The following is a 27,558-nucleotide window of genomic DNA, read 5'->3' as shown; positions in this document are numbered from 1 at the left end:
CTATAACTATTGTATGATATAACGACAGGGTGTTATAAATTTCACTGTCTGTCTGTCTAAGGCATCGCTTTCGAATGGATGAACCGATTTAAGTAACAAATGTACTATTTAATAAAGCAAACCAGTGATTGTATTTATTTTTGAAGTAATTTAAAATAGCCAAGTTAGGCGTTAAAATATAGAATCAAGACCACTATAGGTACAATCAAGTACAATTAACATAGGTATTCTATGCATATTGTATTGTAAGGACCTACCGTATTTTTACATACTTATTTTATCAAATCATTAAAAAAAAATAAAAGTAATTTTATTAAACGAAAATTTATATCCTAATAAATTAACGTTCTTATTTCATTCACACTAGAAACCATCGTTCAACCGCTGTATTAAACAGCCATAACTACAATAAAAACCTTATTTGAATGTAAAACGCCGTAGCCGGTAGCAGTAAACGATTTGTCGGCGTATTAATAAAACGATTAAATGAAGCTCTCGACGGTAATCTGGGAGCGAGCGGCGGCAGATGGCCACAATTCCCCAACTTTGATGACGAACGCCGTCGGCGCGCCGCGGAATCAACCGACGATTTGTGGACTTTTGTTGCAGACTACTCGACTGTAAAAGGAATGAGTTCTTTGCCGCCTTTCAGTCTTTAAGAGGAAAGTATATTTAAAACAACTACTAGTCACCCAAGGATTACCTTTAAATAACTAGCCAGGGACAATTTTTACTAGTAATCTGGGATCTGGGAGCGACCGGCGGCAGAGGACTACATATCCCAAATTTTGATCACGAACGCCGTTTTTACTTTCCTACTGTGCACTGACGGTACAGTATCACCCAAGGACCATATAATACCGGGACAGATAAAGCCCATACAAAAAGCGTGCCCCTGAAATGTATGGGCCTTTTAAGCTTAAAACTAGATGGCGCTGTTTCACAGCCTGGAAGGTGCCAAAATCATATTTTTGCGTGTTTTTATTTTTTATAAGAAGAAATGACATGCTCGTTTATTTTAATATCGTGATATCACGTCAATACACATTTTGAAAAAAATAAATTTGTAGGCATCATTAGTGTAGTTATGATAGTATTTAATAGATGGCGCTAAAAATGGAGGTACGATTTTTAGTATGAAAATTGTATCACCAAATTACAATTAAGGGCTCATTTATATGGTTTTAGAACTCATATGTAAGTTTTTTATACATTGCAATATTCATTCACTGTATGTCACTTCAAGAGTTCGCAATGTAACTAAAATCATAACCTATGAAAGACCATTTATAATTTGCCGCCAGTAGACTAATGATAGACGCCTGACGAAGTGACTTCGATCGGTGTCCGTCGTTTGATGAGTCGTCAAAATTGCTTCCGCGCTGTTAAGTGCAGGAAATTGTGACATCTCCATCGACACTCCTGCCAAATATTGACTGCATTTACAGGGCGTACCTGTCGTTTGTGTTTATTACTTATTTTGGAATAAACGAAGAAATTGATGATTATAAGTTAACCACTCTGACTTCGACCTTGTGATAGAGTGTTGAATACTTATGTAGACAAAAATGGGAGTTTTTATCTATTCTGAAAAAGATGTCTTTAAACAAATGGCAAAGTGATATTACCTATTAGCTAACAATGAGTAATACGATCAGTTGGCCGGACGGCAACGGCCTGTCCGTACTCCGTACCTAGTTCGATGCCGTCACTTTTTAGTTCTGTTACTGACAGTCCGTTTTTACCGTGATCAGTGTTCCCCATTACAGTGTATGCACATTAGTTGACATGGATTTTCTATTGCTAAAAATTAAGTATTTAAACGCCTTGAATTTATACAGATGCAATAGAAAATAAACAAAATACTAGCCTTTTTTTATTACTTTTATGTAAAAACTGGCTCAGGGAAAATCGCCCGAAGCGGAAAATGGTATTTTGGGCAATATTTCGGTAACAGCAGCTGTGAAGTAATGACGCCGCCACTTTACGCGATGCGATTACGACCACCTAAACATTAATTATAAGTAATGTCCGTCATTTATCTGCTCTAATCACTATGCGAGAATTGCCCTCGGCTGTTGCAAAAATAATGTGTATATTTTATTTCATCTTTACTGCACAAGTGAGAAAATTATCACATGATAAGGTAAAAGTACTAGTGCTCGACATTGTCCTAGTAGATGCAATTATCAATCTTAAGTCACTGTCAATACATTTGACAGAAAGATGTCATATATTGGTCATTAAAGTGTTGTAGAACACTGGTGACTGGGACAATACAATACTTACAACTAGAAATAAATTGTGTAGTGTACAGTTGTAAAGTGCATGGCGAATTTATAAATCAATTTATTCATAATTTCTCCATGCAATTTCGTAGCTCACTGTACCTACATGTAAAATCTTCAACTTAACTTATGACCGATGGGAATTTCTAACCTTCAAGAAGACAGCCTTCTCCCTTTTAACATATTTACCACTGAGCTACGGTCATAGTGCTACGTCGTAGATGATGTCCTAGATTTCACCGTATGTGGGGAAAAAACGTCATATAGGAAGAACGACAACGTGTCGTGATTAGCACTGAATGGGTTAAAGACCGCAATTCACTTCCGACTCCTTTGCCGGCCTAGCCGAAGTGACAATCGTTGACGTTACGTGGTGATGGAAACGCAGTCTAGTTCTGTGACGCCACTACAGAAGAGCGATATGGAGAGTTAGCCACGAAACGCTTACGAATCGTAAGCGATTGCGACGTTGGTGCCCTGGTGTTGCAGGGATCCATAAATGGTGGTAATTACTTCCTAGGTACATCACTTAAATTTAAAGTGTTTCTAAAAGTTGGTATTCGTTTATCTCTGTTACTTAAAAAGGCTTGTAAGCGATTACTTTAAGGCACCATCATTTCCTGTAAGAATGAGCGCCGATATATCGCGTGAAGGCGGCAGCAGTTGCGGGCAGGCAGCAGGTAACGTTAAATGTTTCACGGTTTAATCAAGCCCCCGCCATCAGGCAAGACAAATAGTCGGCTCATCTGCATCTATACGAGGCGGCGAAACGTGATACGTTTCCAATTATTTTTCCACTCTATTGTGATTAGCTATCGAACAGTTTGCAAACGGATGGGATCACGTGTAACATAACATCGTCTGTTTTTTCGGTGGCACGCAGATTTTCATTTGTTTAAGTGAGTTATAGTTTTTTCTCAAACATGCAATGAAATATTGTCTTTACGTTCCTTAAAATGGGCTGGGAAGTATCACTTTTTGGGCGCAACAACTCGAGAGGACTGTAAAGGGATTTCATATTATTTTTCAGGCCTAGGCCTGCAAAGTAACTTTTTTTTATAAAATATTGTCCTTTAGAGCATTTTTTATTTATTTCATTGTATGTTTGAGAAAAGCACTATACATGCCTCGGCGTGAAAACGGATTCCCGGCCTCGTATCCCTATCCAGCCTCGCTCGCACGCTCGCTCGGCCGTATATACCCACTTGGCCGGAAATCCCCATTTTCCCGGCCTCTGATGTAATGTACTATTGTCGGCTAGACGGTTTTGTGCGTTTTTACGCTGATTTTAGTATCAGACGATAAAGGAAGATTTTATTAAAGTCTATTTTTTGAAGCATGTAAAGTTGTAAACTATATTTTTTACGATTGTAATTAGGTAAGTAATACGTAAATAAATATGTAATATAATTAAATTACTATTAAAAATGTTATCTAACCTCAGGCGTCAAGATTAATAAATATAACAAATCCAGTAGGTATGAACCAATTATTCAATTCGCCGGGCACTAAAAACCGTGATATTATCTTTTAGAAATAAATAATGTAAGTATTAATAAGATTGTCAGGTGGACTGCATGTACCTACATATCGGCGTCTTTGTTGGTCACACAGCGGTCGGCGGCGGCCGAGTACTCAATCGCACTAATGGCAAGAACCGCAAGCGCAGTCTCCGGGGACAGACTAACTAAATATGTAATGGTTATTCGGAGCGCTCTCGTTACACTTACACCCCACTCCCATTGACCAGCTAAACTTACCTACATGCGCCTAAATTACCGGCCAGGCACGAACCCAAAGCTCCTTTAATAGCACTGCTTTCACTGACGCCATTAAGGGCCAGTTGCATCAACCACATTTGACAGACACATCATCGTCACGCAGCAGACGTCTATGGAACTTCGCATACGATAAAATTTAACGAACGTTTTAACGGTGACAGACGGTTTGGTGCAACCGACCCTTATAATGCACTTTATTTATAATTTCCTTGATATTACAAAATGCACTCGTTAAAATCAAGCTCTAAAACAGCCGTCGTAATGAATAGCATTCCTAAGTTCAAAAGGAATTTCAGAAAGTGTGAGTGACTGCAGTAAAACAACTTTTGAGCCTTATTTACTCGTTCCGAAATTGCACTGGGTTTAAGCGAGATTTCATTTGTATGGGAGCCGGCATAATCTGGAATAATACCACAGTGGCGCGGCGCGGCCCTCAAAGACGGCACTCGTCCGCGCCGCCGCCGCGGCTGCCGCGTGTAATGAGTTTTTTTTAAATGCGCAACACATTCGCACCACGCCGAGCTCCACCGGGCTTAACTTCTCCAACTGCAGTCGTAAAAGCAATATCGTTTAATTATAAATTGAGAGCATTTTATACAACTCAACGGCGTCGGGTTCTTATTAAATCTTAAAAGTCATCCTTTTAAAACAAGTTTCGCTATCGACGGCGCACATACTTCCCGCGGGTAGCTCAGTGAATGTAACTGCGGGTTGAAATCCAAGGGAAGCCGTCGCCCGATCTCCGCTAGACTACTCAAAATTGGACGGATTATGAGGAATTTAAAGTACAATGACTGAGTATGAACGAGAAACGTATTTTTTAAATTAGACGAACTCTCCCTTTGTGTGATGACAATCCCTTATAAATGCATGCATTTCTTGAAATCACACTGATTAAAATTCTTTGTTATGCTGATAATGAAACATTCACCGTAATAAAAGTAAATTATGTTTTCGCGGGAGGTACCTAATAGAATTCTTTTGAGTGATTACAACACAACATCTTGGGTCATGTCCAGATAACGATATGCGTGGTCACTGTTTTAAAATTTCTTTCTTTCTTATAAAGTTTTGAATGTAGGCAACCCGCTAGGCATGCTCGTAGCGCGTAGCACCTAGCGCTCTGTTTTCACTGACATGCGCGGATCCAGGGGGGGGGTCATGGGGGTCATGACCCCCCCCTGGAGCCTAGGTTGGCCATACAAATAGACCACGTGACCCCCACCTGGGGCCTGGGCCTTTACCACGTGACCCCCCCCTGGGCACGAAGCTGGATCCGCGCTTGTTCACTGACTTGCAAATTCAAGTTTTAAAAACTGGCCTAGAAGATAACGATGAAAACTATAGCCTGTTTTTAACCCCCGATGCAGAAACGACGCAAAAACGGCTCTGTCTGTTTGTCTGTCTGTCTGTTTAACCGATTTAGATTTAGTTGTTTTTGTTTGAAAGCTAAGTTAGTCGGGAGTGTTCTTAGCCATGTTTCATGAAAATCGGTCCACTATGTCGGGGTGTTTTCAAAAGTTTAATTTTGTGGTTATTCCTGATAACAATGATTTTTTGGTGCAATGCATTCGTCACCTTATGTACGATATGTCAGCACGGTTAGCACATAATTTCCGCGAGAGTACGTCACCACGAGATAGATCACACGTCTTCTTCTAATTGTATTAATGACATAAAAAGAAGAAAAAAAGAAAAAGTTGAAATCGTGTGTTGTGTTGTTCAAAAAGTGAGCCGCGGGCATGCACAGAGGGCGCGGAAGGAACACAAGGTAATTACTGGAGCCGGGGGCTCGAGACGGGAACTGCGCCTTTGTCGAATAACGCATGACTCCACTTTTTAACGCAGCTTAAATAGGTATACAAAATATATGAGTTAAACTCATAATGGTCATGATATTAATCTGAGTTATTTCTATAGGTCATCTACAGAATAACAACAACTAACCTAACCACAAAATTAAAATTTTGAAAAAACCCCCGACCGCGACCTAGTGGACCGATTTTCATGAAACATGGCTAAGAACACTCCCGACTAACTCAGCTTTCAGACAAAAAAAACTAAATCAAAATCGGTGCATCCGTTCGAGAGCTACGATACCATAGACAGACACACACACAGACAGACAGACAGACAAACAGACAGACAGACAGACAGACAGACAGACATACACACAGACAGACACGTCAAACTTATAACACCCCTTCGTTTTTGCGTCGGGGGTTAAAAATCAAAGTATAATATGTAAAAGGATTGCACGAAATTGCACGCTGGACCGCAACGCTTAGCGCAAAACGGGCGCAACAGCGCAAAGCGATGTTAGGCACCCTCCGGAATCATAATACCTACAATCTCAATATTTAATTTGTAAGAAAAATAGGAATTTCAAGGATATATTCTACTCGCGTTACCAGGACCTATCAGATAATCCGATATAACTAACTAGGTAGTTTGACCAACCGGTCTCAATCAAGCAAATAAAGCGTACCTTGTCTGAGACTGGTCGTCTCTGAATAAAAGGATATATCGGGCATTGTGACGTATATAGGCTGAATTATTATTACATCACAAGGACATGGACGCATACACTCGGTCGCGGAAGGAAGACCTCGCTAATTACCAGGCCCGGAGCCGTTTCCGCTGAAAGCAGGGGAAGTGCGCTTCGCGCCGCGCCGCGCCGCGTGCCAACTGCGCGCTGACGTTCGCTGTGCATACGATGTCTCTTCTACGTCACAACAACTTTGAAGAATATTCTGTACTAGCTTTTGCCCAGAAAGAGACAAAAAGTAGCCTATATCACTCTCCACTTAAAAAATCACGTCAATTCGTCGCTCCGTTTTGCCGTGGAATACGGACAAACAACAGACACACACACTTTCCCATTTATAATATTAGTAGGGATTATAAGATTTTAACCATGTGAGTGAGACAAAAACCGTCATTTGTTTCTAAGCTGAAGTCGAAGGCAAGCAAAAGTTAAGAAATATTGAATTTCAATAGATGAAAATGGAATTTTAAGTGTTGAAGACAAACTTTTGTAAAAAGTGTAACACATTTTTAATTTCATCACTCTAAGAGTTAGTTAGTTTGGTGCACAAGATTATAAAGCCAGTATGAGATTTGACTTTTGTTACATGCTAATATAGTTTCAGGGCATATTTAAGTTCCAAGACTCCACTGATGAGCCTTTTCGAAGCATAATGCCTTAAAATTTTGTTCCCCGTTACAGCAATGGGTTAAATACAGTCTGAAGACTGAAATTCATGACCATCAAAGGTACATTTTTTTCTCCTATTACCACCTCTCCTGTGACCAAAAAGCTAGCGATTCTGAGTAGAAATCATATTAAAAAATACCCATGTTAAAAAAAGATTCCAGGAATATAAACTTGAGTTCCTAAAATGTTGAAATCCCGAAATGTTGAAAGTATACATTTTGAGAATTCAACTTTTTGATATTTCAACGTTATAAGAATTCAACATTTTGCGAAACTGAAAAAAAGTGGAAAAAAATCAACATTCTGGGAAAGTCAACGTTTCGGGATTTCAACATTTTAGGAATTCAACCTGGTGGTCCGGGAGGAAACAAATTAATGGCAAAAAGAATATATTTAACATTCAGTACTTTCAAAAGTATACTATCAATTTGTGGGCGAAAATCGCTTAAGCAAGAATGATGCAATGTGTAATTAGGGACCGCACACACGACTCAACCTTGTGCCTACACACTGTGTTTACCCCAAATTGATGTTAAATCGCTTTCTGTTTACGCGTCCAATCCTGAAGCAATTTCACTGTTACGAACAATTTTATGGAATCACTGTCTTTTTAAGCTCCCGGGAGTGCTTAAACGGTAACATATAAATTTATTCCAATAGGGAAAAATATTGAAAATACCTAAGTATTTTAATAGAATTTACATTCAAAAATTTTAAGCCTTTCAAGAAACGTAGATACCTAATTGTAATAAGAAACTTACGAATAAATATTATATTTTTACTAGATTTCATTCAGACTTTTATTTCTCAAATTCTTGAAATCGGGTATTCATAAATTCCTAAAAATAAATGAAGTAAAAATTTAAACTCTCACAAAATATACTTCAAGTATATTTTACTTTATTACTTTATTTTATAGATACGTTTAAGATTAGAACGAGAAACCATGTCTCAATATGAAAGCTGTCGAAACCCGAACGTAGTGGGTTAATTTTAGCAACAGCATTCTGATATTTTTGTTTTGGCGTTATGTTCGTACATAGGTAAGTATTCTAGTTCCATTCCAGGGGATCGATTTTTGAATTTCGAACGCACGAATTCGCCGTTCGAAAGTCTGTGAAAAACGACGTAATGCTATTTTTGAATAACCTAACCATAAAATTAAAATTTTGAAAAAACCCTCGACCGGACATAGTGGACCGATTTTTATGAAACATGGAGAACACTCCCGACTAACTCAGATTTCAAACAAAAAAACTAAATCTAAATCGGTTCATCCGTTCGGGAGCTACGATGCCACAGACAGATACACACACAAACATAAACAGACAGACAGACCGACAGACAGACAGACACGTCAAACTTATAACACCCCGTCGTTTTTGCATCGGGGGTTAAAATTAAAAAGGACGGCTAGTCATTTAAAAACTAGTGGTAATGACCACTCATTTTCGATTCTGTTAGTAGAATTTAAATTGCTACTAGAGGAGATATTATTAAACGAATTTCACGATATCGAATGGCCGAGACTCAAAAATCGGCCCCCAGATATCAAACAGATCCGTCTGTGAATGGGCTCTGAAGTCACTAGTTATTTTCTCACTGTTTTATTCCGAAGTTTGAAGTAGGTTGTAGGTATTTATTTGGACCATAGGCAGGTACTTTTTTCATTGACCCGACCCCAAGCAGTTGGGAATGTTGGGATAAAGGGAAAGAAAGAGAATTTAAGTAACTAGGTAGGTACCATCATATCACCAGTATGAGCAATCAGCACTGCGATACAGCGAAGAGATGTCGCCACCGTCCTTGGTACATACATCTCTCAAGACAAGCATAAAACTTAAAAGCTTAGGTCTAAAAGTATAGTAATGTATTAAATATATATACAGTATAGTTTGAAAATATTGTTTAAGTCTTGTCTGAGCAATCACAAATCGTCACTACTTTGAAAAAATCTCGTATCTCACGCTGCTCCTAAAAACGCAGTAAGTCTATATGCATTCCATACATACTTACTACAATTTTCTTTTAATTGACAGACGAAGATACAAGTTTTTTTAAAAGTAGTGACGAAATGTCATCATTAGTTATAAGTGGAAACTTTTTTGGCTATGTTTTACCTTAATTATCTTTTTTGTTGATGTACTTAATAGTTTGCTTGTTTGTTTCCCAAGTTTAAATAAAATAAAAAATATATATACCTAAAATAGGCGCTTGAGGCATTGTACCAAGGATGCGGGCGACATTTCCTCGCTGTTATTATTGGTGATATTAACACGGGTCCAGATTAGTCGATTTATTTAGTGAATGCAACGATACTACGAGTAAAGACAAATATACAAAAGGTTACGTTGAGTCAAAAAAATCATTCTCAAGTAAAATAACGGTCCTCAAGAAGAGTTGTAAAGATCAAACACATTTTTAGCAAACAAGGTAGTACGAGTAAGCATAAGACCCGAAGTGTCGACTGCAAGAAGCAGCCGTGGAGAAGCCATTCATAATATTACTGTAATAAAAAAACAGTTATGCCGTGCTTGAACATTTATTTCATTAGTAAATACCTAAGACAAACACACTAAAGGTTCGGTTGAGTGAACAACATGATCAACGAAAGTAAACAGTAGTCAAAAAGATCAAACACATTTTTAGCAAATATGGTAGTACGAGTGAGTACAAGAGCCGAAGTGTCGGCGGCAAGAGGCAGCCGTGGGGAAGCCATTCATAATATTGTAATAAAAAAACAGTTATGCCGTGCTTGAACATTTATTTCATTAGTAAATACCTAAGACAAACACACTAAAGGTTCGGTTGAGTGAACAATATGATCAACGAAAGTAAACAGTAGTCAAAAACGTAATTAACTTCAGTAAACTTATTTTACGTCATGTTTAAAACGGTTTTGCGTTCCCGCGCGTAGCCCGTGACCGATTAGCACAAAATAATTCGATTTCGCTACAATTGTGTGTTTTTTCAAAAAACGTAAGTAGTTTGAAACTGTATAACTACTGAAATATCAAAATGTATTTATAATATTTAATTATTTACTGTTACCTACCGCAAAATTTCTTTTAAGTTTTAACTTATGTTTAGATCAGAATATTGATTGATGTTTGTCGACGTATAATATACCTACTTAGAGGTTTATTTTTTCATAAATATTAAGTAAGTTAAACTAAGTACTAGTAAGTAAATTAAAATCGTCCCACGATAAGTTTGCAACAATTTTGACAGCCCCAGCGGTGCAAGTGTTATTTTAAACGTCAAACTTCTAGAAATGATGACGTTTACTTAACCCTTACAGAGGCAGGGCTATCAAAATCGTTGCAGACTTATCATGGGCTGACTCTAGTAATTTTTAATGTGAACTAGTGAATGCCCAAATGTTGTGCCAAAAAAGCAGGCCATGTCTACTCTGGTTGATAGCAGTATTTATGTACCTACTTATTGTAGTACCTTCGCTTCATCGTTGTTACACTTTTAATGACATTTTTTTTATGTAGATTGCTATAAGGATAAAAATGGTTACAAAAAGTAATGCCAACTTTTTACAACTAAATTTTAAGTTTTTTTTCCTGTTAGGAGGGAGCAAAGTAGCAGTTTTCTGTTCACGGACTATGTTGGCAGTATAATCATATATGACAGAGTCCAGTTAGGGGCGACGACGAGCGAAACGAGGAGGGGCGTGTTAGGTTGACCGTGAGCAAACCGGAAAAAGCTTTTGAAATGTAATAACAATAAATTAAACAATATTCTTCCAAAAAAGGAAGTAGGTAACTATTTAAAAAAAATACGTAAGTAAAATACGTAATTGCATCCCTGTCAATAAATTTAGAAGTTCATAGGAGACTCAATAGTAGATCAAACACATTTTTAGCAAACAAGGTAGTACGAGTAAGTAGGTACAAGAGCCGAAGTGTCGGCGGCAAGAGGCAGCCGTGGGGAAGCCATTCATAATATTGTAATAACGGCCCCAGCAGTTATTCCGTGCTTAAACGTTTTACTGCGGTCATTATCTACCCGCTGAAAGGATATGCAGGCGATAAATTGTAAGCGTTACCTACACACGAACATCTAGCCTAACCGGTACTTGTACAGATCGACAGTAATGTTATTAAAAACTGCACAATTATAACCCCATTTAGCGAGTTTTTAACCTTCTCTCAAGGAAGGTGGTTTTCAATTCGTCTGTATGTTTTTTTTTAATGCTTGTTCCACGAATCACGATATTTCCGTCGTTACTGGACCGATTTTGAAATTTTTTTTTTTATTGAATGTATATGCATACAGATTGGTCCCATTTTTCTCAGAACCCAGTTCTGATAATGGGATCCTGCAGAAATCGAGGGAACTCTTTAAATCTGAACGGCACACTTATAGTGACTTTGGTATTTTTATAACAACAGCATGCACTTACGTCCAGAACAGTGACATTTGGTGCAGTGGAACTGCCGATAAAGATCAGAACGGAACTCCTTATATCTGAACGGCACACTTATAGTGACTTTGGTATTTTTATAAGAACAGCATGCATTTAAGTTCAGAACAGTGACATTTATTTGTTATGAGTTATTATGTTTGTTAAGCATATTGAGTTTTCAAGTCAAATTTTGTCAAGCTTCGATTTCTTATAATCGGATTCATGGGGAATTGAGGAAACTCCTCAAACCTTAACGGTATACATATATTCATTTGTGTTGCCATCAAATAATTAAAGCATTAAAAGTAGTTTTAAAAAATACCTACATTCTACATATTTCTACATAATCCAACATTCGCAAATAGCTTTCACCAGAACCCCAAAGGCGGCGGTTTTTTTTTAAAAGTATTTTGGAAAAAACTAGTATACTTATAAGTATAACTGTCAATTTCATAAATGTAATACAAAAATAAGAATCCGTTAGGTATAAGAGTGTATTTGAGGAACTATATATATGACTTTCAGAATTAGCATAACATAAACGTTTTATTATTTATTTTTTAGGGTTCCGTACCAAGAAGGTACAAAAGGAACCCTTATGGTGCCGCTCTGTCCGTCTGTCACATTCCTTAATATCTCGAGAACTACTTATGCTATCGATATGGGAATAGTTATGAACATTGCTAACCTCTACAAAATTTTAATTTAATAATATTTATTATAGAAAATGGCCAAAATGAAAGGGCAGCAAACTGTAAACGTAAAGTGACTAGGTCAAGTGGGGTATCGTTAGAAATAATACATATCAAATCTATTTTTTATATTTTTTTTTGTTGTGGAAGATAAATCGTTAAAATCTCATACTGGCTTTATAATCTTGTGCACCAAACTAACTATCTCTGTTTTACCCAATGGTTGACTGGTAGAGAATGCATTAAGGCGTTAAGTCCGCCATTTGTACTTTTTATTGATAATTTGTGCAATAAAGCTTAAATAAATAAATAAATGTTTTTTGAAGGAAAATGTAAAAAAAATACGCCCCCTCCCCCCCCTTATCACCGAATTTCACCAACTAAAATTCAAGAAATTTTGTGAAATCCAGTTTGAAGAGTTATATGAATAACATTAATGATTCAACTATTGAAAGTTAGTATATACGGAACCCTCGGTGGGCGAGTGCGACTCGCACTTGACCGGTTTTTTTAAGGTTAAACATTAAGTTTGAATATAGATTGTTATTAAGAAACAAAAGACACAAGACGTCTTTAGGATCCCTCTCAATTTTATATCGAAAACCAAAACATAAAAAATAAAAAACTTAAATCTAGCATTTCTAGCAAGCAATCCTTTCCAAAAGCAATGATATCAGTTAGACATCTTAGTGGTCCCCGTGCACGTGTATCCGATATCTCAATGTGCACATAAAGGGACGCGCCTTTCCTTTGGCAATAAAGAGACCATTTAATCGAAGCTTATCTGCCCGGAAGCATTCATTAGATGATTGCCTTATAGTGGCCTGGCTACTCCACCCTGCGACATTATCTATTAAATCCGACAAAATACTCGACACCGGTTTTTAATAGCAGCGCTCGAGTAAATTAATGATCACAATTATCTAACCAATTTGGAGTGAGTCAATTGAATAAGTGGATAGGAAATATTTGCGACTAATAAATTATGAAGGCGCGAGGTGGCGGTGAGATCGAGGGCTAATTGTATATTTTCCAGAACCAGCATATTTCGGCTACTTAAACGAAATACTTAACAATTCCAATGCTGGCTAGAGCTACGCGCTACGAACGTAGCCGATAACCCAGGGTGCGTAGCCGAATGGCACTAACGCTCACGAAACGCTCACGAAACGAAACGCTAGTAGATATCTATCTCTATCGCTCGTGCGTATTGGCGCGACAGAGCCGGACTAACTGGCGTGGCGTTTCGTTTTCGTTTGGCGTCGGAGAAATGCCATTCGGCTACGCACCCAGGAATTACCGTATACAGTCTACGAAAAAAGCCTAGCGAGTCATTTGCAATGAATAGGATATACAACACATTTTTATTTGTTTCACTATTAGTTTTGGTTACTACATATTTTTTAGTTTTATGCGACTAGCTTGAGTTATGCGCTACGAACGTAGCGAAAAGCAGAGAAATAACCGCTTGTAGCCTACGAACAGAGTACCCGCGTAGCGAGTTGCTTGCAATTAATGTGATAAATATCACATTTTGTTATTGGTCGTACAAAATCTTATTCTTATACTTTTAAACGAGCGATTCTTGTATATTTATTTATTTATTTGTTTATTTATTTATTTATTTATATATACCGACGATCTCGGAAACCGCTCTAACGATTTCGCTGAAATTTGTTATGTGGGGGTTTTCGGGGGTGAAAAATCGATCTAGCGTAGCCTTAGATCCCGGAAAACGCGAATTTTCGAGTTTTCATGAGTTTTTCTTTCGCGTTAGTAGACGTAAAATATGGTCGTTAATTTCGCCGCGCGCCCATCGATTCCGCTTAGCACAGTCCTACGAGGTCGGTCTAATGTACGCAGATAGATCGTAGATAGATGTCAGGGTTTCGAATCCCGGCCAGAAATTAAGTTTTTGTTTTTTGTCTTTTTTTTTTTTTGTATTTATAAGAGTTTTTTTTTATCTAAAGACGTGATATATTAAAATAGAACCGAGCGAAGCTCGGTCGCCCAGATATTTTATATTAAATTGTATACAATTACTACGTCATTAAAGTATTTAAATACAATTACAAAATCATTACAAAAATTATACGCAGCTTATATTTTTGTTACTCTACTAAGGCTAATAATAAACGTAAGTAGTTCCTATCTTTGTACATCTGTCCTAAACCAACACGTGTGAATGTAGGGGCAGTGTAAATGTTTTTGTAAATACACGAGAGCAAATAGGAGGAGACACGACGGCCCTTGTGTCGGATACTGCGCTAAACGAGGGCGCGAGACCAAATAATTGTATTAGTTGGACTTGAGCAACTCGTTTTGCTGGTTGATGCATTGCGCTCTTTAAAACCTTTACAAGATTTATAAAAGGTAGGTACAGTCAAGTGCAAAAATATGTGCCGAAATAGTAAATTACGATACAAGTGCAGAAAACAGTAAGTTCGAAACGTATGGCGATATATTAAAACACGAACGAAAGGAGTGTTTTAAATCGACACAAGTAATGAAACATTAGATAGGTAATAAGGTATATTTAGTCAGTAATTTACTTCGCAATCCCTATTTAATTATAATACTTGAAACCTCTACCTTATAGACTACAGAGGCATTTAAACTTTGATAGTGTAACATAAATCTCTATCAAAAAATAATAACTGTACGTAATAGTAGGAAAGCAACATAAGGTAGGAAAGCAGTTCAAAAGTGGTGCATAGCAGAGAGGATCGCGCGAGTCGCGGCCGCCGGCAGGTGGCTTAAATTACCGCATTTGTTACACGTTTACACGAAACTGTATCAATATTTCATGCGGATTTACACGAGCTATCGCGAGGGTTTGCATTTTGCTATCCTAAAAATACGCGCACTTGCTATCAACCCCACGGAGCCTTTCCAATTTGAATTACGCTCGTTAATTCTTTAACAAAACAACATAACATTAAATACACTGAAGTGGCTTATCAAAACATTTTCATAAAACAATAGGCTTTCTATCTCGGCAACCTGCAAAACGTTCAAGTGCTCGCACAAACTATCATTTCAATGAGACCGGCTGTGAATCCTTACAATGACAACTCACTCAAACGTAAAGCGAACTATTTCCATAAGAAAGGCATTGCAAAAGTTTTTCAATTTTCAAGTGACGCAGGTATGATGGGGAACTTTGGCTTTGGCCGACCACGCTGCGGCGTGTTCGCGGCCAACTTATAGTTTCGTAACCATTGCATGAAAACAATGCATTTCGGCTGGGAGTATCTTTCATTGAATTATCAGTTTATATCTGTGTATGTAGTACCTATAGGTAATATACTCGTAAGTTTCGTTTTTTGTACGTTTTACTGAATAAGGGTAAATGTGGTGTGGATTGTGTTTTTTTTTTCATATTAATGAAAACGTTTTTTTCAGCATTGTTTTATAAAACATTAATTAACCAGCTTTATGAAGTGATATTTCATAGAATATATTTTAATATCAACCGGAAGTGAGTTAAGATTTTAAATTGATAAACAAGCGTGTGCAGGGGCGGGCGTGGACGGCATTATGCAGCATCACGCCGGGATCACGGGATTGTTTCCTAAAACAGAATTGGAGCCTTGTTTGAATTAACGAGACCACTTCCACTGGTCCGTCAAATAACACTAGACATATAAATTTATTTTTTAATGTTTTTAACTGGCTCCGGTCGACTAAAATACACCTAAAACTGTTTTTTAGTCAATTCCAAAACTTGTAGGTTAGGTACCTACTAATATATCAACACTACATACATTATTGCCAAATTAATAGACTTGATAAATTTTAATCAAAGTATATTACACGTTTAACCATATTCAAAAGTATCGCGGCGGGTAATTACCTACTAGCATTGGCAGCGGCATTACTGCCGCAATTGTCACCTTTAGGTATGTCAATGATTGGATTTGTCACATTTGCGGTAACAATAACCAATAACGTCACGATGGAATACTGTATATGTAGTAGCAATATGAAGACAAATGCTGATAAGACCCACTTTTCTAAAATTACATATTATATGTATAAACAAGAAGACCACATGTTAATACTATCCACTGCTCAATCTGTCCATACTATACCTACGCCAACATAACAAAAAGCAATCGAACAAGTTTACACTGTCTGTTTTACTACTGACGCGGAAGAGCGGCCTATCCCCCGAGGCTTGCATTTATCTACCCAATAAAACTCCGATGAAAACACTCGATGACGTCCAATATGATCCGTCCTTCCCGAAGGGTCCTTATGCGCAGTCACATCAACTATTTTGCTTTATTACGCCATGTTGTACGGCTTTATGGACCCATTTGAAGTAATAGGATTTGTTCTGCACAAATTCATTCACTTTCATACGCGATTTGCTGGGAAATCTGACGCTGGAATTTTATACGATTGTTGCTTACACGTCTCACATCACTACACAAGTACCTATAGGTTATTAGTAAGCTTAAATCTGAAATTCGCTCTGGAGGCATTGTACCTGTTGTGCAGAGCCCGGTCAGGTAAGCACGCAGTAGGAGTGAAATTGAACAGTAAAACCACGCATGTCCTTTACAGCTTTGTATTACAATAATCCAAACACGGTAAAGGTCGTCACAAATTGGAAACATAGTAAATATAGCCTATAATTAAATATACGAGATCTAACATTATTACAGTTGTTACCTATGCGGTCTATGTAGAGGAAGTGAACTAGTGTCCGGAGTGACAGTCGAATGACAGGCAGTACTTTGCCAGAGTCAAAAAACTAAATAAAGATTCCCATGTTTGGGCATTGATAAATAAGTGTGCCATTGACTATCCAACAGTACCAAGGATACGGGCGGCATTTTCTCGCTATATCACACTGATGATACGTTTTACAAGGAAGTCGCCAGTTTTTCGGTGGCCAGCCAGACGCTTGGTGACTACCTACTGTAAAAACATCTGCGCCCTGGGATCCCATACTTTTTATTTTTTGTATTTTATATTTATTTTACAGTGCACAACAAAAAAAACTTAAAAGTACATATAGCCCTATACTCGTACCTTGCGTACTTAAAATTGGCAGCAGTTTATTTGGAAGTAGAGTATTGGCGGCGAATCTAGCTCAAAATAGCCGAATTATCGATTCACAAAATGGAAGCTGTTCGAAACAAATGAAGTATACCAAGTGATGTTAAAATTTTATTTCATTATAGAAATCACCTTTACCCGTACATTAAAAAAATAAGAATGATCAGTATTTATACAATTATGTAGGTATGTTATTGTAAAACCGTATTAAGTACTTAATAAAGCGAATATTGTAGCGCCTCCGAAAAACTCACTTTCACAAGTACCTATTCCAGAAAACCTCGTTGAAAACTGGTTTCTAAAAACGTGTTCATCCCATCTCGATCTCGCGAGATCTCGAGTAAATTTCGAGATTTCAACTCGTTCGCAAGAAATCTTGATCGATTCGTGATTATGAATATTTTTGTTTGATCTTAGTGCGTTTTCACATTATCTGATCCCATATCGGATGTAAAAAGAAAGAAAGAAAGAAAAATATTTTATTTGCAAACACACATCAAACAATTCGAAACAAACAATACAAGAAAGCAAAAAACCGACCATGTTTGTGTGTCAGCAAAAAGGACCAAGGCAAGCAAGCAAGCAAGGAGGAAGGAAGTGTAGGACCAATATCCAATCCATTTAAGCCGTCATCTTTGATTGTTGCCTTTGAAATCCTTCCGATATCCAATATCGGATCGGATAATGTAAAACGCACACAAGCATATTATTTCTGCCAATGCTACATTTTGCGGCCAGGGTTTGATAATGATAAGAGCCGAGCCCTCTTAGGTATGCCCATACCTGACCTATGCTAATCGGGTGATACTTATTCTTAATTAAATAAATAAATAAATATTATAGGACATTCTTACACAGATTGACTGAGGCCCACGGTAAGCTCAAGAAGGCTTGTGTTGTGGGTACTCAGACAACGATATATATAATATATAAATACTTATATATATAGATATTGGTTCCTCCATGTAGGTGGACACATTTGATACTAAAATCCCTGGTATGTTTTGATCAAAACAACTAATATCTAATTAATTACTTTGTCAAATCTTAGGATAAGTTGTCAAAGCAGACTCCAGGCTCCTATGAGCCGTGGCAAATGCCGGGATAGCGCAAGGTGGAATTACTTTGTCAAATCTCGATCTCGAAGTTATACTTACAGTCTAGATCTCGATTCGTCTCCATCTTGATTCTGATTCCCCACTTGAGATCTCTAATCGCCAATTTTTATTAGAGATCGCTTCCCTGCTCACGTTTTGTCAAATTTTTAACCGCAAGTTACGAGTGGTTTTCCATTTAATGTTTTAATGTTTCGATAATAAGTTAAATAACTCCAAACAAACAAATATTCAGAAGTTGTAGAGATAAACAAACATATCAAACTTTCGTTGTATCTATCACACGTCGTTCGCTGTCTCTATCACACTTCCATTCTGTCTGCTACAACTATATCCTAGTACAGGTAAAAATATCTATGTCCGTAATGCTGCCTGACCCACATATATCGGCAAAGCCAAACGACGTACAGCTGTTGGCAATGATGCCTACCGGCGCGAGTTGATAGGGGTCCGCGTAAATTATTAACAAGTCTGCATGAAGGTGACGGTTAACGATAACGTTAACTAGATTTTGTAATAGAGGCAGCTGTGAGCGACCCGGAGTTATGTCCCGCGCGAGACGGGCAGCGGATTAAAAATGCAACACTTCAAAACGAGTTGAATTCGGCATGGGCTGGGCGACGCTCGCGCACCCGCCGAGCTGCCAGTGTTGTTATGACGCCGGGACCGCGTGGTTCGCTCCGACACTCGAATCGCTAACTGTTATTATAAAATAGGATACCTACCTGAAAATAAACATCTATTACATGTTTTGAATTCAGTGCTCGTGATCTAAGTGATTGAAGGACCAACCTGTATTGACAATTTTCATGGTAAGCATGTTAGACTAGATACCTATGCTCTTTCATTTTTGTGAACCTTAGAATAAACTAACCCTTTATGTTTTAAGGACTTCGATTTTACAGACGAAAGAACATTTAGACACCGTTTTTCATAAAAGAAAATCAAATAAGTAATTTTATAGTTAAAATGATTTTAATACGTTAAATTTGATACACATAATAATCATGTGAGTAATCCTATTTACAAATTCCTACATTCCAAATAACTAATGTATTTTTAAAACACCAAATTGCAGATCGGATTGACTGCAGTCCGACATTTATAAAGCTGGAAAATAGCTAACGAAAGACAGGGACGCTACAGCCGTCAGTATTTACGTGGAGAGTACAAGGGTATCCGCTCCAGAGCTTCTATTTTTGCGCCATATCGTTTATTATGAGGAGGGGCGGGCGCGCGGCGCGGGCCGGCACGACGCCGACACGACACCGACACGACGCGGGCACGAGCCGGCGCGCCGCTCGCCGGCCACTACACCTGATATTATATTCTGGAGCACGCCGCCTAGCCGCCTCGTGCCAGATATTTCGAGTGTTGCTTCCACCACCTATAGACCTAGCTCTCAGTCACAAGGTAGCCCCGGCACAACCAGCCGTATCGCGCATTGCCGCTTTACTCATTTTGTTATAATATTTATTTACATCTCATTAAAACTGTAAACGCCGCGCGTCGCGGTCAAGAGCCTCTTTATGAAGGAATGCTTGGTGCACTCTGGCTAGCGTCGGTGGCGTACTCGGTGGTACAAAACGCTTGTAATACTTTGGTTCAGTTCAGGTACAAATTTAACATACATGAACCTAAAATGTTATAAACTGAGATGGCGTGTTTGTAGATGTAGAGGTTTGAATTTAATTTAACTCAAAGTGTTAACAGTCAAGTCACTAATTAATAAACATACACAAGGTAAATATTGGTAACCATACCATTACATAGAACTTTCAATATTAGTACAGTATGCGAGGTTAAAGTATGCGCTTTGAAGTGGAGTCTATTGTATAGACTTGTAGAGCTCGCTCAACAAAGCCCTGTGATATACTAGACTGATAGAAAGATGACGCGACATGCTTCGTACTCTAGAGGTAGATAATATAACATTTTAAACACCTTCTTATTCAAAAAAATGCTTAGATTTATAAAGGTATGTTAGCTTATACATGAGCCTAAATTAATTTCAAACATCACAATGTCACTGAATGAAAGTGCATTAAAGTGCCGTTCCTTGTAATATTCCAGGTATAAATAAGTTAACGCTAAATGATCTGCATTGCAGACCAAGAGAGGCATATTTAGTTAGGGCTGTGCAAATGAATACATGTTAACCCCTTACTTATAAAACTTAGATATTAATCTCTCACAACACTGTTTTTTTTTTCTTTCTAACAAATTTATATATGCAACAGATAGGGTCACGCTAAATAAAAATCAATTCAAACGATTATCATTTGACAATATGAACCTTTATACATTTATGACCTATAAAAACAGTCAGTTTCATTGCGATTTCGATACGGTATGGATCAAATAATTATATCCTATCTACTATGTTATAGTCAAAAATTACATTTTTATAAAAAAACAACATGACTTTTGACATAACATATCCAATCCATATCGTATTTTTAACATTTAATAAAATGAGAGTAGGCCTAATATTATTAAAATGTAATTTGTATTTATGTTATAATTAAAACTAAAATATATATCGAATTAAACCGCCACGGTAACGTCTCGTAAGTTTCTAATAGAAATAAAAAATATTATAGTAGAAGCCGATTCTGTCAGGCCAATTCAAACTTTGTAACGCTGACATCGGAATATTTAAATTATGTTGCTTAGCTATGATGCGTCTCGCCCTCGCCAACAAAAACGGTGAGGATACGTTATTTTGTTGAAACTTAGGTGAATCTAGATAACAGTTACCTACCTCTGAAAATACCCGCATCAAATAATAAAAAATAGCGATATCCAATGTTTGCTTCCGGTATAATTTTCTAATTTTCGCATTAATAATCTATCTAAATGTTGTATCCTTTCAATAATAATTCAAGTTGGGATCATACATTTATAATACTGCCTTCGACTAACGTCTCTATACCTACCCTACATCAAGAGCTCCGGCCTAACATACGAGTAACAGGCATACATTTAGATATAACCGAAGCGTCTAGGGGCCTAGGTAAACTGGCAATGATTCTGAGATGGAGAACGGGGCCCCGATAGCATTTAGAGAGGGGTGCACTGTCTCTAAATTATGACCTGGTCAAATACTAATGCAAAAGCTGTCATATTTACATTTATCTATTGGGCTAGGTCATCGTACATATTACGTGACATACGGGCACAAAAAATAGTACAAGCACAGTGGCGTGCTGTCCATACGACCAATCACATTATAGCGTTCGCTCGTGGCACATCTCTAGAATATAGGGAATAATGGTAGGTATAGGAAAATATATAAAATATTACTCCAGGGCTTAACAGCCGTGCCTGTCAGACAGTGTTATTACCACCGGGCGATTTCCCGTTGTTTTTGAAAAGCCTCCGCGTTATATTCATTAGTCGGCGGCGTTCATTAGCGCACTACGCTGCGCTTTATCCGCGCGCGTTTTGTCGCAACCTTGTTATTCATTCACTTTAATTGTGACCGACTTAATTAATGACCGTTGCATGCTCGGAACAAAGTTTTTTAATATAGCACAGATATTGTTTACTATATTAATCAAGTGCCAGAAACTTTGTTTCCCATGAAGTCAGTTTCCATAATGTCATTTGTCAGAATCATCGACATCAGTAATTACCACATTCCATACCATCATTTGTCATCCAAATTAGCGACCAGAAAAGTCAATTTCCATAATGTGATTTAGCAGAATCATCGAAATGCGTAATTATCACAGAGACGACACTACTAGAAGTACTAGAGAATGAATCTGCTATCAGAAAGTAGGTTAGGTTAGGTTAGAACTGTGACCCCCTGGAAAAGTGAAACTGCTATCAGAAAGTAGGTTAGGTTAGGTTAGAACTGTGACCCCCTGGAAAATGAAACTGCTTGAAAAGTAGGTTAGGTTAGGTCTGTAACCCCCTGGAAAATGAAAATGCTATCAGAAAGTAGGTTAGGTTAGGTTAGAACTGCGACCCCCTGGAAAATGAAACTGCTATCAGAAAGTAGGTTAGGTTAGAAACTGTGACCCCCTGGAAAATGAAACTGCTTGAAAAGTAGGTTAGGTTAGGTTAGAACTGTGACCCCTGGAAAATGAAACTGCTATCAGAAAGTAGGTTAGGTAATAATATGGGCAACAATTAATATGGCAATAATTGCTTATGGCGTTTGAATATTATATTAAACCATATTATTGCACTTAATAATATGGCTAACAAATTGTATGGCATTGTATGATTATGGAAGGTAATGTTCGGATAAACAACCAGTATGTCATACAATTTTTGCAAATGAAATTCAGGCAAGTTAGATTCGGGCATATGAATATTATGTTAAATGACTGTCGGGCAAACAATAGACAACCCTCAGACAACCCAACAATTGAAATTACATAAATTGTATAAACATTGTCATCTCGCCTAATAGAGACCTCAGGCAACCAGAGGGCTGGCCAGTATTTCGCGCAACGTATAAGTATCGCTATACAGCGTGGAAATGCTGCCAGCCTTCTGGGTACCTTGCCCATTGACGGCGATTTAGGCCATTTTTTTATTTAGAAGTAGGTTAGGTATTTAGTTTTAAGTAGTTTTATCATGTTTTTATTTGTTTGATGTATTTATTAAATAAACATTTAAAATTTAAATTACTGAGCAACAATAAAAATAGAAATATACAAATCGTTACCTCAAACTGGAACTCTTGGCGTTGTGGATCGGTTCAGAATAGATATGCGACTAAATGAGTTCTAAAAACTCCTACCTATTAACCTTCACTTGGCCCGACTAATCGTTCCTAAACAATAAAATAGCTTAGAATGGGTGTAGTATTTAATATAAAAGCAGCACCTAATTACTAGCTCGTAAAATACAAATTACGCGGCTTCTATACGCGCGGCAGTAAGCCGCGGTCACACCATTAGAATCTAATCATGTCTAATTGCAATTAGTTGTAATCCTTTGTTGCAGGATAATAGCAGACTGTTAACAAGGGTGTGAAGGATGGCGGGCGAAGCCCCGGGCGCTATACACGGGTGGGGCTGCACGCCGACCGGCGACACAACGCCAGCCTTAGCCGGCGACAACCCCAAACCAGGATGCTTGCCGGTTCTACTCAGAGGTTGGCGGAAAACTGCCCTCTTCTGCATCTTAGCGCTCCTCATGGTGCTGATTTTCCTAAATATCGGACTGACTCTTTGGATCATTAGTAGTTTGAAATTGAGAATGGTAAGCAACATACATTTACGACATGGTATATATTCTATTATTGGACAAAAAAGCGAAACACGTTAGTGTAACCTTAGCCAGCGATAATGCCAAACCTTGACGAACCTTGAAACCGGATGCTTGCCAGTTCTTGCCCTTTTCTGCGCTCCTCATGGTGCTGATTTTCCTAAATATCGGACTGACTCTTTGGATCATTAACAGTTTGAAATTGAAAATGGTAAGTGATGAGCAACATACAATTAAAAATATTAAAATAAATGTATAAGTCATTAAATTAAACAGAGTCGCACCATAAGGGTTCCTTTTGTACCTTTTTGGAACGGAACCTTAAAAACCAAGATGCTTACCAGTTCTACTCTACTCTCTCTCTCTCTGATTCTACTCGACAAGCACAGAAATCTATAGAACACTCACAGAATGTATTAAGAACAGTTAAAGTAACTGCAGTAAGCATTCATAATACTAGATTATAAAAATAAAACCGTCCACAGTTTTATTTCATGAGTAACTAAGTAACTATCACGCGAACCGAAGACAATATTAAGTATCATAGACTATTTATATCTTGGCAAGAACATGGCCAAGAGCCTCCATTTACAGTTGGTTAATAAATCGGCAAATGACTTCATTAAATTTATAACATTGCTGCAGCATCTCTTTGAGCCAAGTAATAACCATTAACGCCACGCCGCAAACTACAAGCTGCATAAACCGATGTATTCATCGTTGAATTCCATTTGTTACCGAACCTCGCTTTTCTTCGCCTTTTTGAAATATATTTCACCTTGGAGATTTCAATGACATGACAAATTAGAACTTTAAGTAGGTAAATAGAAATGTTTTACTTAATTTACTATTAAGCATCGTTTTTGCTTCTGCTTCTGTAGATCATCTGGTAAATTTGGCTCGCCACGCTTTATACAAAACAAAATTCGCAACTTATTTCATCTTAGAATAAAATTGTTGGTCAGATTCAGCCTATTTACAGTCTAATTTAGTTCTGCGTCCGGTATAGCTTAATATAATATCTGTGTTTTAGTTTCACTTAAATATATGTAATTATATAAGTACTAAGACAACTTTGTATAAGCTTTCAATATATTTAAAAGTGTAAAATTATTGCCTTGGGCGAGGCTTTAACTCACAGCCTCTGGAAAATTAGGTTTATAACATCGATTGCAAACTTTTCTGACTGTTTAAAAAAACCTTGTAATTTGTTTCAGGGTGGGTTTGGTCCCATAAACATCGTTAAGGGAGGCCTAGAACTGCAAGGACAGGCATTCGTGATGGACAACTTGGTGGCCTCGTCGATCAGCTCGAGCGCCGGACAGCCCATAACCGTGCACTCGCATCGCAACTTCACCGTGGTAGTCACAGAGCCTGAGAGGAAGGAAACCGCCAAATTGGTGCTCAGTAAGTTTACTTACTAGATAAACATTGTTGGAGGATGCTTAGAGCTGCAAATACAGGTCAGACAGGAAACTTTTTTTATACCAATGATTCCTCGTACCTAATCCTCAATATCGGTAACCTTAAGCTGAATTTAGGGACAGTCTGATCAGTGCTTGATTGATTCATATACTTTACTCAATTCAATAAAGAGATTGAAGAGGCAGAGCAACAGGGATGGAGCAGGGATTTAATTCTTAGAGTTGCTGCACCGCTGTCTATGTCTAACACGTTGTCAGCTACGAGTAAATTTGTGAAGAGTTCGCATACCAAGGGCGCACGTAATCAAACACTGTACGAACTGCGAACAAAGAAAATAAATATGTTATGAAAAATAACTAGACGCAGCTTTTTTTATTTCAGAAAGGGATAGCATTGAATGCAGCGGACGCATGTTCGAGGTGCGCGACGCGCTTGGCGGCGAAGTTTTCCGCGCGTCCCACGACGAAGTGCGAGTGTTCAGTGACTCGCTGGCAGTGGACGGGCCCGGCGGGCTCGCTGTTAAAACGGCCGTGCAGACGCCGAGCGTCAGGGCGCCGCCTGGATCTGACCTACAGTAAGTATACACATAGGCTTCAAAACTCATTTTCTTAGTGGCGCTAGACAGGATTGAATGTGGCGCTTATGGCAGCGAAGTATGCCGCATGTCCCGTGGCAAAGTGCGGATATTCAGCGACTCGCTGGCAGTGGACGGGCCCGGCGGGCTCGCTGTTAAAACGCCTGTGCAGACGCCGAGCGTCAGGGCGCCGCCTGGATCTGACCTGCAGTTAGTATTGTACACATAACCTTTAAAACTCTCTTACTTTCTTTTAAAAGTGTTCCATGATGCGTCCCGCGATGAAGTGTGGGTGTTCAGTGACGCTCTGGCTAGCCAAATGGGCCCGGCGGGATGGCATTAAGAAGTTCTTCCATCAAGCCAACAAAAAAAATTACATTCTGCAAGTGGTAAAAAACAATAATGTAGGTACTGTAAGTAAAATATAAAAATGTAAGGTAATCATTTATGGTGTCCCTGTGTGCGTAAGATATTTATCTGATGTATAGCCATTGTTTGTAATATGCAGGTTGGAATCTCTAACGCGACACCTGGAGCTGATAGCCCCGCAATCCATACACCTGGAGAGTCGAGCGGGCGGCATTGACGTCATGGCTCACAGCAATATCAAACTGGATTCCGTTGTTGGCGCCGTAAGTCACACTTTTCTTATTTAGGTACTTACGTGATCTTTGAATTACTGCAACAGTTTGTACTTCGGTACGTTACTGCTGGATAGCTGATGTTTGTTGCTTTTTTTTTCGATAAAAAGAGTGAATTTGGAGTTTGGACTTAATACTGGAGGAGACATTTGACAGCTTCTCTCGCAACTTGCTGTCTCGCATTGCCACAATAGGTATGTATACTTTGCAACTCCAGCAGAGGTTGTTACATACGCTTTACTGCACTCCCCATTATCGTTGAGTAAAATATCTTTAATAAATCTAATATTTTTTTTCAGCTAAAAATCGACACTCCAAGTATTTACATCTCAAACCTTAAAGAGGCTGTAAAGACAGAGTCCGCGCCCCCGACCAAACACCTGCGGCCGCAGAAAGTATACCAGCTATGCGCATGCGCGTCGGGCAAGCTGTTCCTGGCGGCCGCTGACGCCTCCTGTGCCGCCAATAACGCCGACACAGACTTTTGTAGATGATAAACATAATTGTAGATGAAAAAATAATTAATTGTCGATAAAAAATACAATCTAGAGACGAATACTATCCGGAAAAAATGTGGGTCAGCTCAGGTGCCGTAGCCGAATAGCATTTCTGCGACGCGAGACGCGAAACGAAAACGAAACGCTGCGAAAGTCTGGCTCTGTCGTCGTTTTGTTTCATGAGCGTTTGTGCCATTCGGCTACGTACCCAGGAATGGAAATCGTCGACGCCAGACGCCGACAGAAATGCAGCCTAGCTCTGTCGCGCCAATACGCAAGAGCGATAGAGATAAATAGCTACGAAACAGATATTATTGTGAGCGTTTATGCATTTCGCTACGCACGCTGATATCATAATCAGGTTCCAGTCACTATTGGTGCTAACGGTATGGTTCACTATTATCTGGCAGAAACTTTTTACGCATAATATTTGATTCGTATAATAGTTCTTGGCAGAAGTTACGTATGGCAGAAACACCTTACACAGAATATGCTTTGGCATAAATCATTTCGCAGATTTTTGTAATACCGAATCGTCTGTTGTCATAATGTTGATGAGCATAATAGTCTTCTAGTCGAACAATACTTTTGCAGATAATATTTGTGCATACA

General features: G+C 38.3%; 1 protein-coding gene across 1 annotated transcript; it reads left to right on the top strand.

Annotated features, from left to right (window-relative positions):
- Positions 1 to 19,098: 19,098 nt before the first annotated feature.
- Positions 19,099 to 27,094, top strand: LOC125229198 (delta-sarcoglycan-like). Its single transcript, XM_048133992.1, has 6 exons — positions 19,099 to 19,392; positions 23,546 to 23,803; positions 25,027 to 25,216; positions 25,616 to 25,808; positions 26,317 to 26,440; positions 26,749 to 27,094. The coding sequence occupies exons 2-6, from the start codon at positions 23,579 to 23,581 to the stop codon at positions 26,941 to 26,943; spliced, it is 927 nt and encodes a 308-aa protein (XP_047989949.1). The 5' UTR covers positions 19,099 to 19,392; positions 23,546 to 23,578; the 3' UTR covers positions 26,944 to 27,094.
- Positions 27,095 to 27,558: the final 464 nt, after the last annotated feature.

Source organism: Leguminivora glycinivorella, chromosome 8 (assembly GCF_023078275.1).
Source record: "Leguminivora glycinivorella isolate SPB_JAAS2020 chromosome 8, LegGlyc_1.1, whole genome shotgun sequence".
Classification (NCBI taxonomy): Eukaryota; Metazoa; Arthropoda; class Insecta; order Lepidoptera; family Tortricidae; genus Leguminivora; species Leguminivora glycinivorella.
Note: the sequence above shows the minus strand (reverse complement) of the source record. Positions and strands in the feature narration are given on the sequence as shown.

Excerpts from the sequence above, each read along its gene's own strand:
- LOC125229198 (XM_048133992.1), top strand. The coding sequence starts at position 23,579 with ATGGCGGGCGAAGCCCCGGGCGCTATACACGGGTGGGGCTGCACGCCG. Across the intron at positions 25,809-26,316 it reads CCGCCTGGATCTGACCTACA|GTTGGAATCTCTAACGCGAC; the intron begins GTAAGTATACAC and ends TGTAATATGCAG. Across the intron at positions 26,441-26,748 it reads TGGATTCCGTTGTTGGCGCC|CTAAAAATCGACACTCCAAG; the intron begins GTAAGTCACACT and ends ATTTTTTTTCAG.